The 15,325-nt window shown below is 46.7% G+C and overlaps 1 protein-coding gene across 1 annotated transcript; it reads left to right on the top strand.

Annotated features, from left to right (window-relative positions):
- The first annotated feature begins 507 nt into the window (after positions 1-507).
- On the top strand, positions 508-12,408 carry Proc (protein C, inactivator of coagulation factors Va and VIIIa). The gene is made up of 9 exons (XM_042685180.1): positions 508-560; positions 1,936-2,022; positions 3,135-3,301; positions 4,273-4,297; positions 4,427-4,564; positions 4,660-4,794; positions 9,291-9,430; positions 10,708-10,825; positions 11,779-12,408. Exons 1-9 carry the CDS (start codon positions 515-517, stop codon positions 12,357-12,359), a joined length of 1,437 nt encoding a protein of 478 aa, XP_042541114.1. The 5' UTR covers positions 508-514; the 3' UTR covers positions 12,360-12,408.
- Positions 12,409-15,325: the final 2,917 nt, after the last annotated feature.

Genomic DNA, 15,325 nt, shown 5'->3' with positions numbered 1-15,325 from the left:
AGAGTTGAGGGTCCAACCCAGTGTCCACACAAATGTGGTTGGAACCCATGTTAGCAATTGCAATGGTATGTCATTGTGTAATCAACACATGTGTTGATTTTTTTAAAGAAAACCCATAATGTGTTTTTATATAATGGCACATAAATAAGTGTGTTTTATAATTAACAGCATCCTAGATTTGACAAGATTGCTATACTAATCATGGACAAACCAATTATCTTGGGTAGAAATATCCCCGCCTGCAAAATAGTAGCAATATCTTCCCTACTAGCAATCATTATGAGACTAAAACAAGACCCATTATGCCAGTGATTTTGAGTGGGTCCAAACCTTACTTCCCTCCTTGCTGATCAGCTTCCATGGTGAGCAGAGATGAGCTTTGGCAAATGAACTCATTAGGAGCCAAGATCAGGAATGTCATCAGCACCATTTGTTTGTCTGGGGAGAGGGAGACTCAACACTGAGGGCCAAGCAAATATTTGTGGTTACGGATTAACCCAACTTCCAGGCTGTCATGGCGGCAGGAGGGCGAACTTGCAGTTTCTCTACGGCTCACCACTGTAAGTCCCCCTTCAAGGCAACACTGTGAGAGAGTTTGGAGGGAGGAGGAGAGAGCTGATCAGGTAAAGGGGTGAAATTCTTGAACAAGGTTCTCCCAGTCATCTAGAGCTCAGGGTCAAAGGAAATGAGGGCCCTGACACTGGTTAGGCCAAGATGTGGATTGGCACTTACAGGCACAAGTAGCATAGTCTAAGGGTCCTCCTTTCCAGACTGTGGGTCAAGTAGAAGTCAGCCGGGGGTTCCCACCAGCCCTTGGCTATCCCCACAGGCATCTTGGAACCAAGACCTTCTATCCCCACTTTACCCCCACTTCTAAACACAGGATATCTGATTTAAAAGTCTGATTGAACGTCACACTGACCTTGAGGAAGTTGACAAAGGGAGAAAGTGAGGCCAGGCAGCGTATAGCTGGGGTAGTGAGGCCTGCCCATCCAGTCTTGGGGATAAATCGGTTTCCAAAGGTAGAGTAGCCTCTGTGGCCTTGCAGGGCAGGGCATCCAGCAGTTTGGGGAAGAGGTTAAAGTTCCAGGTCTGGAGCCACATAAATGTACAGACCTGGCTTGAGTCCTAGATCTGCAGATCTGCCTCCTCTTGTTTGTGGACTTGACCTCTTCTCTTCTCTTTTCTCTTCTCTTCTTTCCTTTTCTTTCCTTCTACCCTCTATTCATCCCTCCCTCCTTCCCTCCCTCCCTCCTTCTCTTCCTTCCTTCCTTCCTTCCTTCCTTCCTTCCTTCCTTCCTTCCTTCCTTCCTTCCTTCCTTCCTTCCTTCTTTCCTTTCCTTCCTTCCTTCTCTCTTTCTCTTTCTTTCTTCCCTGAGTCTCACTATGTAGCTCAGGCTTCCCTCTTTAAGGCAGACCATAGACTATGCATTTTACAAAGGAGGAAGCAGATGCCCAAGCAGATGCGCTTCTTATCACTGCCATAGAAAATGCATAGAAAATTTCCCTAGGTCATCTAGTTTCATGGCTTGCACTGAGTTGTGTGCCGTCAGTATCTACTAGTATTTCTAGTAGCTCAGTTATCAGACCAACAAAGGCATAGATACCCTACCCTGCCACCATCACCCCCCCCAAAAAAAAGAAGGGGCACATCTCATTTCTCCACTTGGCCTTTTGAACTGAGTCCTTGATCTTCACAAGGACTCTGCAGCCTTTTTTCTTTATCAAGTGCTGTGACCCTAGCCCATACAGAGAAGGAGATGGAAAGCCAGATAGCTGTCTAGTGAACAAGCAAAGATGCCCAAAGGAAACTTCCACCCTGACAGTGATCCTAGAGAGCTAACCATTTCATTCAACTTCCTGGTTTTTTTTTTGGGGGGGGGGTGGGCATAGCAGCACTGGGGCTGCCAGAAACTTAGACGTTCTCTCAGACAGGTGTCAGCAACTCCAGAATGTGGCAGCTCACAAGCCTTCTGCTGTTCGTGGCTACCTGGGAAATTTCTGGCATGCCAGCCTCTACTGGTAAGGCCATCCTCACTCCATCATGGAACTCTCAAAGCCTGCATAAAGCCTTACTAGAACCTTCCACCTTACCCATCAACTCTGAGCCTTGGTAGGATTTGGAACAGGCAGGAATGGCATGAATCAATTACCAAGGCCTAGATTGGCCAGCTGTGGGGCAGATGGCTGGTGATGTTATGGTTTGGGCTGTGTAACAGGGTGTCCTGGGCATTCCTATTCTACCCACTTCCTCCCTCAACAGTGAAGGGCCTAGCTACAATGCCTTTCTTTCTACAATGTACATCTGTACCTCCCTGCCCTGCCCCATGCACTTCCTGCACCCTCATGGCAATAGAAAGCAGCAGATGTCTTCTAAGATGAGACTGATGGTCTGTGCTAGAGCCACTCCAGATTGCTCTTGCATATGTGATTTCTTTGTGCTGCTTGTCTGCCTAACATGCCATTTCTTGCTCCCCTACCCTGCCCATATCTATGTCTTCTTCCTTAGTTGGCTCAGCTAGGTACATCTTCTGGTTGCTTTTCCCCCCAGTCCTTTACTCTTCTAATGTGATCCTTTCCTCTAGTCATCTCCCTAACCAATATGGACATGTTTCAGAGTCTAGATGATACTTAGTGATACACAATACACACTGGATAACAGAATTCAGTCCTCCAGGTGTTGCTGCTCAAGGGGAAGTGAAGGGAGAGAGGACCAAGTGACAAGGAAATAGAGGGTTGTAGAGTGAACTAGGAAAACAAATAGGGCCAGTTAAACTCTACAGACTCAGCAGCAGCAATTGGGATTTGTCACTATGGGCTTTCACAGTCATCTCGCCTCCAGTTTCAGATGAGTAAACAGGTATAGAGAGCTGAAGTTAGAGGTCAGTTGGTGTTCAAAGAGAAGTCTGTCTCAGAGCTCTTGCTTGGAATGGTATAAGCTCCTGTCCTTCAGTGAACATCTTTCTTGTGTGGAGAGACAGAATCAGGGCCAAGTATTATAATCAGGAATTACAATTAGTCCTTATAGGCCAGAGACAAAGCCTCAAAGGCTTTCTCTAGCTCAGCTTCCTTAGATCCTCTCATGGCCCCTCTCAATTCTCTCTACCACAATGAGCCCCCTTATCCCCATCCAGACTCAGTGTTCTCCAGCAGTGAGCATGCCCACCAGGTGCTGCGGATCCAAAAACGCTCTAACTCCTTCCTGGAGGAGGTCCGGCCAGGCAACCTGGAGCGGGAATGCATGGAGGAGGTCTGTGACTTCGAGGAGGCCAACGAGATTTTCCAAGATGTGGACAAAACAGTAAGGCCACCACTGGGGCCAGAGGATGAGGCTCAGGGGTGGGCTGCTGGCCAGCTAGGACCTGGAGGAGCAGGTGGGCACCACTGCTGAGGCCCTCTTTGGAATCTGGAGTAGGGTGGGCACCAACCTGTTCTCTTCCTAGCTTGTTGTGGGGATGTAGACACTTGTTCTATGGTTTTTGTCAAGGCACACAGGAGTTTAAGACAGAACTCTGCTATGAGCTTCAGGAAAAGCAGAATTCACAGCTCTAGACTGAGATCTCATCTATCTACATCAACCAGCTCTAGACTCAGTTCTAGGCTGAAATACTATTTACCTACTGTGTAAGAAGTTCCCTCCAATGTTTACCACTGTCTTCCCTCTCTGGCTCTTTCTCTATGTGGCTAAAAGGCCATAATCCATTATTTCTGACCATGTACCTGCTGGTCAGGATAATAAGTATGACTGAAACACCCATGACCACTTACTCAGTACCTCCATTCAGAATCTTGGAGAGTTGGAGTAGAAAGTTCTGGCACCTCCAGTCTGGAGGTCAGAGCCAACAGTAGTGCTGGCAGCTGGGTCCTAGTTAGAAGTATGCTGCCCCAGACTTTCTGAGCCAGCTATCCATGTCTTATCAACTCTGAGAACACTGGCTTGGGGAAGACTGGGTACTTGATGGGTCCCCCAAAGCCAGGAGGGCTAGCAAAAGATAAAGCAATTGAAGGAGGGTGGGGAGTTGTGGTCCCTTGCTGCAAAAGCTACTGTGGCATAGCCCAGAGAGCATGAGGTGTGTGTGTGTGTGGGGGGAGGAAACTGTTGTGGGGTAAAGGTAAGGGGCAGGGCAGGTCGAGAGGGGAGCAAGGAGGAAACCTACTGCTTGGAAGCTCTCTCTGCTCATTTGTACTCTCCTGCCACACCCAGGAGGGAGATGCTTGTGGAATCCTCTTTGAATTTGGGTTAACCCCCTCACTCATCCCCTCTCTTTGCAGCTGTCTTTCTGGACCAAGTACTTTGGTGAGTGCATGCTACACCTTTGGCTGGGCTGCACCCTTTGGGTATTTGGGCCACTGGCAAGATTGGTGGGGGGGGGAGCAAAGAGCTGGTATCACCCATATTCTCCATCCTTTACCTGGCCATCTGCAGACGGTGACCAGTGCAAGGCTCCACCCTTGGACCACCAGTGTGACGACGCGTGTTGTGAGCATGGCCAGTGCATCGACGGCATGGGCGGCTTCAGCTGCAACTGCATGGAGGGCTGGGAGGGCAAGTTCTGCCAGCAGGGTAAAGGGGGTACCCGATGGGCGGGAGGGCAGAAGGGTGGTGAGACCCCAGCGCCCTGCACCATCGCCGATCTCCGCCCCATCCTGTCGGAGCAGAGGTGCTCTTCTCCCACTGTGGGGTCGACAATGGAGGCTGCGCACACTACTGCCAGGAAGAGGGGGATGGGCGCCGCTGCAGCTGTGCGCCAGGCTACGAGCTGGACGACGACCAACGGCAGTGCAAGCCTAAAGGTGAGCAGCCTGGAGGGACCCTCGCTTCAGGAAGCTCCTAGGGAGTGGATGGTGAGCCTTAGGGTTACAGCAGGTATTCTACCCCAACCTTGTTGCTGTTTCTGCTGTTGGTGCTAGCTACCAGAGATGGGAGAGATCCTTCAGGCCAGTTTTCTGCTAAGTCTCTGTCTCTCTGTCTTTGTCTCTGTCTCTGTCTCCATCTCTATTTTATTTTTTAAAACTATTTTTTTTTAAATGAAGGGCACCAGCCAGGAGTTAAAAAGTTGAAGAACACTGCCCAGGCCAAGTTCAAGCCCCAGTACACACACACACACACACACACACACACACACACACACACACACACACACACACACACACACACACACACACAGAAAGAGAGAGTGCAACAGAATCATTAAGTAGTTGTACAAAGAGATTTAATGGCAATTTATGAGTACAATACATCTTGATCAATGTCACCCCTCCCATTATTCTCCTCCTCTGCTGAGTCTCTTGCTTGCCTGCCTGTCTCCAGGAGTCCCTGTTCAGTTATGGGCACCTCCTGGTACACATTCATCTTCCCAGTCTCAGGCCACCAGCATCCTCTTCCTCCATCCAATCTGAATGCTCTTATTGTCTTAGGCCACACTGCTGAACACCTGTCCTACTTCCATAATTATTCTTGCCTCTCAAGAATGAGCTGGATTCTACCTTCTTTTATGAGTTTTAATTTTGGGGGGGGGGGTCCGGTCATGGGGTCTGAACTCTGGGCCTGGGCGCTATCCCTCAGCTCTTCAGCTCAAGGCTAGCACTCTACCACTTGAGCCACAGCACCACTTCCAGATTTTTTCTTTTTTTTGTTTATGTGGTGCTGAGGAATTGAACCCAGGGCCTCCTATATGCAAGGCAAACGCTCTACCACTGAGCCACCTTCCAAGCCCATGAGTTTTAATTTTTGTGCAATTTATTTATATATAGTTTAAGAAGTCAGACTTTTACAATGTGTGCATGTGCGCGCAGGGGTGCTGCTATTGGGGTTTAAACTTATGGCTTTGTGCTCTTGCTTGACGTTTCAGCTCAAGAATGGCATTCTGTCACTTGAGCCACATCCCCACTTCTGCCCTTTTGCTGGTATATTGGAGATAACCATCTCATATTTGTCTGCCTGGCTTTGAACTTTGATCCTCAAGTCTCAGCTTCCTGAGTGGCATGAGACACTGGCGCCAGGAACTTTTTTTAAGTTGTAGTTTTATTACCTTTAAGTAGTTGTATAAGGGAGTTTAACATTCAACATATCAATTTATGGGTACAATGAATCTTGACTGATGTCCCCTTTTTCTTATTTTCTCCCATTATTCCCAACCCAACCCCTCCCCTAATTTTTCTTAATTTCATAAAGTATGAATTGAATATTATGACTTCATACTTCCCCCCTCCCTCTCTCATGTCTGCTCTCTTCCCTTTGAGCTCCCCACACACCTTTTAAATGCCATTTTTCTAGCATTCATTTTAGTGGGCTGTGAGTTCATTTTTCTAAGGAATTAGACCATTTGAATTCTCCCCTGCTAGTACCATACATTGGTACACTTGCATACAACCCCACATTTGTGTTTTCTTGTACATTATAAATGAGTTTTAGCTTCCATATGTCAGAGAAGACATGCTTCCTTTGTCTCTCTGGGCATGATTTACTTCACTTCACATCACCCCCTAGGTTCCATACATTTCTTTGCAAATGATACCATACTATCCTTCCTAATGGATGAGTAAAATTCCATTGTATATACATACCCCATTTTCTTGATCCATTTGTCCATCAAGGGGCATCTAGGCTGATTTTATACCTTAGCTATGGTGAATAGTGCAGCAATAGACATTGTTGTGCAAATGGCTTTACCCTATCCTGATTGGCAAACTTTTGGATAAATGTCCAAGAGTGGCATTGCTGGATCATAGGATCATTCTATGTTTAGTTTTTTGAGGAATCTCCAAACTGCTTTCCAGAATGGTTGAACAAGTTTACATTCCCATCAACACTGTGCTTGGGTTCCTTTTCTCTCACATCCATGCCAGCATCTGTTGTGTTTGTATTCTTGATGATCGCCATTGTAACTCAGGTGGGCTGGTCCTAGGGCTTGAACCCAGGGTCTGGGTGCTGTCCTTGAGCTATTTTGTTCAAGGCTAGTACTATACAACTTGAGCCACAGCGCTACTTCTGGCTTTTTTTGGTGATTAATTGGACATAAGAGTCTCACAGAGTTTCCTGCCTGGGCTGGCTTCTAATTTAAATTCTCAGATCTCATCCTCCTGACTAGTTAGGATGATAGGCATGAGCCACCAGCACCTGGCTCAATGTATTAGTTTGATTTGTGTTTCCTTTATGGCCAGAGGTGTTGAGCATTTGTTCCTGTGTCTACTGATTGGCCTTGTTTACTTCTTCCAAGAGGTCTCATTAGCTTATTTGCCCATTTACTGATTTTTTTGAGGGGGGTATCACCGGGATTTGAACTCAGGTCCTTGAGCTTACCAGTCAAGTGTTGTACTGCTGGACCACATCTCCAGCCCTTGACAATTTTTACTATGATTTTCAGCACATTTTTTATGGTGTGGGTCTTTTTTGTTATTGCTCATACAGTGCCCCTAGTTTACCCTTTCAAAGGGGATGATTTGTTAAATGCTGGTGGCTCACTCCTGTAATCCTAGCTACTCAGGAGACTGAAATCTGTGGGTCACAGTTTGAGGCCAGCCTAGGCAGGATAGTCTGTGAGACTTTTATCTCCAATAGACTGCCAAAAGGCTGAACATGGACACATGGCTCAAGTGGTAGAGTGCTATTCTTGAGTAAAAATTTCAGGGATAATGCCCAGGCCCTGCATTTAAGCCCCAGGACTAACACAGAAAAAAAAAAAATCGTTGGCAATCTCCCCTTTCTTTTCTTTATTCTTTTTCTGGACCTCTCATAATTCCTCTCTTTTCTCTTGCTTTGGGTTCTCTCTTCTATTTTCTGTCTCTTTGACTTTCGTTTCTTCAGAGAGGTTTTTACAACTTTATATTCCAGTGGTTTTACTGGAAAATGTTTTTTAAGCTTTGTATTTTTAAATGGTTAGAGTTTTGCAGGACTTTTTGAAGAAGTGCCTGGTGCACGTGGCGGCAACTGTCTTGTAAGGTTATCAGAAGACCAGGGGCACCTTTGTGGGGTGCAAATGCTTAGGGCTTTCTCTTTAGGTGGGTTGTGTAGTAAACTCTGGAAGGCTGTTGGAGCTTTCCTATACCAACTTCTTTGGAGCAGGGTGGGCAGAAGAACTGGCTTCTGACTCCCAATGGACAGCCAAGCATGCTACCCTGGTAGAGCAACCAACAGTCCTCAGATCATAGCCTCTAATGTACCCTGTGTGAGGGAGGGAGAGCCAAGCCATGGAGGAGAGTTCTAGCAGTCTGTCTCTAGATTTCTCTTGCTCCCACAACCCTGATATTTTGTTTACCTGAGACAGGATCCTACAATGTAGCCAGGCTAACCTTGAACCCCAGACATTCCTGCCTTTACTTACTGAGTGCTGAAATTATAATCACACAACACCACAGGCAGCTACTGCAGTTTCTCTTGCCAAATCTCACCAGGCCACCATGCATAGTGGTACTTGCAGTGCTCTTCCTAAGGGGCTGTGGTGCAAAAAAGCTTCTGAACACCCTGTCATGGGCAGCAGCATGGACTGCATTCTCAGTCTATTAAGTCTGTTACCATGTCCATCTGTTGTCTAGCTTCTGGACCTTTGTTGCTGCTGTCTCCTTTCCATTTTATCCTTGTATCTTTGCCTGCTGATGGTGTCCCACAGTTTTGTACTAGATCCTCCAACCTGGTATTCAAGGCCCATTAAGAGCAGACCCTGAGACCAGTCAGTCCTTGTTTTATTTTTTATTTCATTTTATTTTTTGTCGCTTGTGGGGCCTGAACTCTGGACCTAAGTGCTGTCCCTGAGCTCTTCACCTCAAGGCTAGTGCTTTACCACTTGAGCCACAGTGACACTTCCGGCCTTTTCTGCTTATGTGGTACTGAGGAATCGAACCCAGGGCCTCATGCATGCAAGGCAAGCACTCTACCACTGAGCCACCTTTCCAGTCCCAGTCCTTGGTTCTTTATAATGTGCTCTCACCTCTGGGAAGACAGACTTCATAGTTGTGCTCAAGGCTTCTCCTAAGAATGTCTTCCCTCTGTCAGGACCCTGTCAGCACCCCAGCAGGAAGCCTTGCTGACATGTAGCTGACATGTAACAATAATCTGAGAAGTTTTAACAACCTATACAAGGGCATAATTATGTGGTACTGCTTCTTGGTCATTAGGTGGCACTGTTTGTTGTCTGACTGACCACAGTGGATTACCTGCAAATACTAGGTACCCTAAGCATTACTTATCCATGGGCTGCTTCAATGTGGTAAACTAGTTTACTGCAGGAAAAGGACCCAAAGAGGAGGGAATAGTATCTGACTCACCCCTTAACATCTCCCTCTTTCTTCAGTAAGTTTCCCATGTGGGAAGCTGGGGAAACGAGTAGAGAAAAAGCGCACTAATGTAAAACGGGACACAGACCAAGTGGACTTACTGGACCCAAGGATTGTCAACGGGACATTGACCAAACAGGGCGACAGCCCCTGGCAGGTGAGATGAAAGGCCATGAATATCTCCTCATTTGTTGAGGCAGGGGTGAATAAATCCTCCTTGGGGTTCCTGTCAGGATGTAGAAGTGGGGAAGGAAACACTACTGTTCCTTGGGCAACAGGGCAGGCGGGGGTGGGGGTGGGGACTGAGAAGGCTAGATGGGCCTTGGGAAAGACAGATGACCAGATATGAGGGGAACAGGCAGAGCAGGGTCAGTGAGCTGTGCTACCATGGAAGGGAACTTGAAGGAAGGAGAGTTGTTGCATTCTAAAAGAGCTGGAGGGCTGGGAAGGTGGCTCAGTGGTAGAGCGCTTGCCTTCCATGCATGAGTGCCTTCCATGCATGAGGCCCTAGGTTTGATTCCTCAGCACCACATCAGCAGAAAAAAGCTGGAAGTGGAGCTCTGGCTCAAGTGGTAGAGCACCAGCCTTGAGCTGAAGAGCTGAGAGATAGCACCCAGGCCCAGTGTTCAGGCCCCACAACTGACCCCTCCTCCCCAAATAAAAGGGCTGGATACGCAGAAGGCTGACATTTGAGGATCACAGTTCAAATCCAGTGCTGGCAGATAAGCCCATGAGACTCTTATATCAAAGTAAAGCTGAAAGTGGAGCTGTGGCTCAAGTGTTACAAAGTATCATTCTTGAGTAAAAAACAGCCAAGGAGGAGGGTGAGGTCCGGAGTTAAAGCCCCAGTAGCACCCTGTCCCCAGCACACACACCAAAAACAAAAACACAAACAAAAACTGGAAAGATGAAACTTTGGGGGTGGAGGAAGGGCTCAAGAAGCCTTGCTAATGTCCTATGTCCTGCATAGAACAGGGCCAGGAGGCTGAGCACCTCTCCAGCCTGAACTGGCACGTTTTTTACTCTCCTCTATCAAAGCACTGGGCTGGGAACAAATAGAAACTGACAGCTGCCCTTGGGGAATATAAGGACCCTAAACATTGGGCAGCCCTTGGGATCACAGACAGGAGGGCCATCAGAAAATAAGCTGAGAGAGATCCATGGGGCACACCCAAGACAGCCTGGGTACCACAAATCTTCCCAGAGGCTGCAGATCCTGGTCCGAATGTCCTAGGGCGGAGAAACACTGTGTGGTGTTATTGTGCTGATGACCACAGGAACAACAAGGCAGGGAGATGGTCCAAGGCAGGCTGCCTAACACTGTACAATGTGCTAAGCAGAAAATGCCAGAAAAAGACTTTAAGTCTGTGTATGTCAATTTGACCAGTGGCATCAGAAACATCCCTGTGATGTCACCACTTCACCCCACTCCAGGTGATCCTGCTGGACTCGAAGAAAAAGCTGGCCTGTGGGGGAGTGCTCATTCATACCTCCTGGGTGCTGACTGCGGCCCACTGCATGGATGAGTCCAAGAAGCTCTCTGTCAGACTTGGTGCGGGTTGGTGCCATGAGGGAGGGGATGCCAAAAGGCTTGTGGTGGGGTGGGGAAACCTAGTAGACCATCCAGGTTTAGGGACTAAACCTTGAGATCTATAGAAGGTGATTTAGGAAAGAGGCTTATGTACATGTACCCTGCCTACCCTATGATTCCAGGAAGCCAGAAGATTCTCCGATGTTCTCCTTAAGTTTGGGCATCCATGTAAGCGAGGAGTCACACATGTCATTGTTTCCTAACTCACCTTCAAGTGGAGCAGGCTGTGTGTGCTCTAACTAGTTCCCTGCAGTCCATAGACCCACAATGACTTGACCTCAGAGCAAGACTTCATGTAGACTGTTGCGGCTGAGGCCTTGCCAACATCCTCCTCAGCTGTCTGGGAGTTTCTACACCTAAGCCCTCCTCTATGACAGTTTCAGAAGGGATCCTTATTTGACTCGATGCAAAAAGAAGGAAGAGGTTTATTGAGAATGAATGAAAAAATTAATGCTCCTTACCTTGACATGGTAGTTGCCCCCAGTGGGGCTTAGTGTGAGACTACCAGGTCCTGAGTTCGCTCACCTGATGTTCTTCTCTTCTGGTATAATGTGCTCTTGGTCCTCCTATTCGGCTTTTGCTGCCCCTGAACTTCTCTCAGCTACAGTTGTTACACATTCCATTTGGAATTCAAGTGTGACCACGAGTCTCTGGGGGCCTTGGGCTTCCCTGATCTTCATGTAAGTCCCCAATCCAGATCAGAATTTTGACCCCTTAGGATTTAATACTTGTGGGCCATTCTTTCTGGCAGGAAAAGTCATTCAATGTACAGACAGGTAGCCCCATGACAAAGCCTGGAACAGATGGTGAACTATCCCCAGATATGGACCCATTTCAGGCCCACGCTCAGGCTGACCACAGTCTTGTGGACTCCTCTAAGGGTCCCCATCCTGTCAATGCCCTCTTTCCTGCAGGAGAGTATGACCTACGGCGCAGGGACAAGTGGGAGGTGGACATAGACATCAAGGAGATCCTTGTCCACCCCAATTATACCCGACGCACCAGTGACAATGACATCGCTCTGATCCACCTGGCTCAGCCTGTCACTCTCTCCAAGACTATAGTGCCCATATGTCTCCCAGACATTGGCCTTGCAGAGCGTGAGCTCACTCAGGCTGGCCAGGAGACAGTGGTGACAGGTTGGGGCTATCAAAATGGCCGAGAAAAGGATGTCAAGAGAAACCGAACCTTCATCCTCACCTTCATCAAGATTCCCGTGGCCCCTCGCAATGAGTGCATCGAAGCCATGAACAGTGTGGTCTCAGAGAACATGCTGTGTGCAGGGATCCTGGGGGACAGGCGGGATGCCTGTGATGGTGACAGTGGAGGGCCCATGGTTGCTCTTTCCCGAGGCACCTGGTTCCTGGTGGGCCTGGTGAGCTGGGGTGAGGGCTGTGGGCTTCTTAACAACTATGGTGTCTATACCAAAGTCAGCCGCTACCTCGACTGGATCCACAGCCACATGCGGGACAAAGATGCCTCCTTCACAACCTAGACACTATAGCACCCCCTCTCCAACCACCTCTGCTCCCTCGAGGCCACTCTTGGAGTGGAGCTGGGCTGCTGAATGGCAGACAATGGCACATTAAAGGGGCATGTCACAAACATACCAGCTTGTAGTTCAGTCTGTCCTCCTATCCCTTTTCTGGGCTAAAGTGAGATAGCCTATATTCACTGTCTACTAGATGTTACGTGCTTTATGAGCAGGATCTTATTTAGTTCCACAAGCAATTATGTACAGTGAAAAAGAGTAGTGATCGGAGGTGGCTCTGCCTTCCTTCTTTCTTGGCCCCTTCAGGAAAGCCAAAGACTGAGGTTACCATGTCTAAACTGTTGGAGAAGGGGGACATCAGCTAATGTGTTCTGACACTGTGGAAAAATTCAGCTATAGGAGATGATGACAATGGTCACAACCCAATGGTGGGGCTGAAGGCTGAGCCTTGCTTCCTGAAGACTAACTCACCCAATTCAGCCCAAGGGGAAAAGATATGGGAAGGAGAGATGTGAATGTGCTAATGAATGAGATCGGACAAGTTCGGGAGTGCTGAGGGACTGTAGAAGTTGTAGGCAGGCCAAGACTTCAGGGGAGGCCAAGAAGCCCTTGAAGGCACCACTCTGTGTGGAAAGAGCTGTGTGGCAGAGGTTGCAGAGGTGCTGTGCTGGGCACTTTCACTGCAGGTATAAACTAGACACTTGGCCCATGGTGACCACTGTCCTCTTGTTGCTACCAGATGGCCTCCGTTCATTATGATGATGGGGAAAGAGACTTAAAGGAGTTCCCCCATTTGCCTCAGTGGGAAAGTCTGGGTGGGAATGTGGCAGGCTTCAAAGTCCCTGCTGTGTCCTGTGACAAGGATCCAGAGGGCAGGAGAGTAGAACAGAGGCATACGCTTGGGCAGTGGTGGGTCCTGGACTCTGTCAATATTTGGATGGCTCAATCATTAGCCAGACTTAGCCTTGTCCCCCAGCAGGCTTCCCTGGGCTATGTGGGCTACAGTTCAGCACTGCTGAAAGATTTCTGGAGCTTAGGCAGGACTGGCTATGCATGGTGAGACACATGTCAGCCCCTGGCCTCTCTGTTCAGAAGATCTCTCCACATAAGAAGCAGTTCTGTCTTAGGGACTGAACAAGCAAGCACTAGAACACTATATAGTTGTAGAAAAGGAGTTTTGAAAGCAAACTGTCAAGACATTGAGGTATGCTTCATGAGCAAACTTAGTGTTTTTGTTTCTTTGTTGCCAGCACCAGGGTTTGAACTCATGGCCTCATGCTTTCTAGACTTACATTCTTGACTGGTGCTCTATCAGTTGAACCATGCCTCCAACCCTAGTTTTTGATGATTATTTTGGAGTTGGAGTCTCAAGGATTAATTTGTTTTCTTTTCTTGAACTTTGGTCCTCTGGATTTCAGTCTCCTGAGTAGCTGGGATTATAGTGTCTGGTGGCTCTGTTGTTTGTTTTTGTTTTTGGTGTATGTGTGTGTGTGTGTGTGTGTGTTCATGTGTACTAGGGCTTGACTTCAGAGCCCCATATCTGGCTTTTTACTGGTTAACCGTAGATAAGAGTTTCATGGATTTGTCTGCTTAGGATGTTTTCAAAGCTCGAATCTCAGATCTGTCTCTATTAGAATTATAGGTATAAGCCACCCGCATTCAGCCAAAGATAGGTTTTTGGTAGACTTCATTATACTTATTTTGCTTTGCTACTATTTTTATTATATTTGCTTTGTATACACAAGGCCCAGAATCTCAAGGAAACAAAGTAGATTACCTTTTACTACACATTGCTCTTGTTTTTAGTTTTTTCTTTCTATACTTTTTTTTAACCTTCTCTGGTTTTAACTGAACATTTATACTATTCCCTTTTTACAGCTCCTTGACATATTATTTATACTTTTTTCATTTCCCTTGAGTTTGCACTACTCATTCAGAGCTAATTCACATCCTCTTGTAAACAACATTATACCACTTACTTACGGACAGAACAAGAACCATATAAGACTTCTCTGTCTCATCTTTATAGCATGGCTGCATGCACTTCTCTTATCCATAACCCTATTTGCTATGAACAACAATAAGCTATTGCCTGTTAGATAAGCTAAGATAAAGAATTAAAAATTCTTTTACTCTCAGTTTTTTTTTCTTTTCTAGTACATGTCTTTTCTTAATGCAAATCTGAGTTTCTAATCTATGTAATATTTCCCCTTCTGAAGATTTTTTTGTTAGTGTATATTAATTGCCCAAGGAGGGTTTCATTGTGACATATCCACATATGCTTACAATATATTTCAGTCAATCTTGCAGCCTCCATCAGTCTCCCTTAACTCCTCTTCTCTTCCCAATGCAACCTTCACTAGCTTCATTGCTCTATGTTCATAGATGCAAACAAGCTATTTCAAGGATATTCATCATGATTCACCCTCTCAGTTAGTTTAACCCCCTTCTGGTGATAACTATGCCTCTAACAGAGCCTATCTTTCCTTGCATTCCAACCCTATTGTGAATAGCTATCATTGATATGCTTTATCCCACAATTATACAGGGTTGAGTTGTATTGCAAAATTATTCACCTCCATCCTTCATTTTTCCCTTTCCTCTTCCCCTCATTCTCTTAAGCAGTCCCCTAGTTAGATACATGTACTATGGATTTATATATACACGCTTTATGTATACAAGCATATATATGTATGTACATGCCTATGAGTATGTGTATCTTCTAGGTCTAGCTTCCACATATGATAAAACAATGGTATTTGGCGTTTGAGCTTGGCTTATCTCAATCAATCTCCAGTTCTATCCATTTTCCTGTGAATGGCATGATGGTATTTTTCTTTTATGTCTGTGCAATATTCCATAGCATATGTATATCTAGCTCATCAATATCTATATCTATATCACTTATATCTAACTTCATCTATCCCAATTTCTTTATGCATTCATCTGTTGTTGGGTAGTTCAACTGA

Source organism: Dipodomys spectabilis, unplaced genomic scaffold, assembly GCF_019054845.1.
Source record: "Dipodomys spectabilis isolate Male_0828 unplaced genomic scaffold, ASM1905484v1 ptg000094l, whole genome shotgun sequence".
Lineage (NCBI taxonomy): Eukaryota > Metazoa > Chordata > Mammalia > Rodentia > Heteromyidae > Dipodomys > Dipodomys spectabilis.
This window is presented reverse-complemented; position numbering and strand designations above follow the sequence as displayed.

What these genes read in the sequence shown, in the direction of transcription:
- Proc (XM_042685180.1), top strand. Translation starts at nt 515, where the DNA reads ATGGCGGCAGGAGGGCGAACTTGCAGTTTCTCTACGGCTCACCACT. An exon ending in TGGCATGCCAGCCTCTACTG is followed by an intron (nt 2,023 to 3,134) that starts GTAAGGCCATCC and finishes ATCCCCATCCAG; the next exon opens with ACTCAGTGTTCTCCAGCAGT. An exon ending in TTTCTGGACCAAGTACTTTG is followed by an intron (nt 4,298 to 4,426) that starts GTGAGTGCATGC and finishes GGCCATCTGCAG; the next exon opens with ACGGTGACCAGTGCAAGGCT.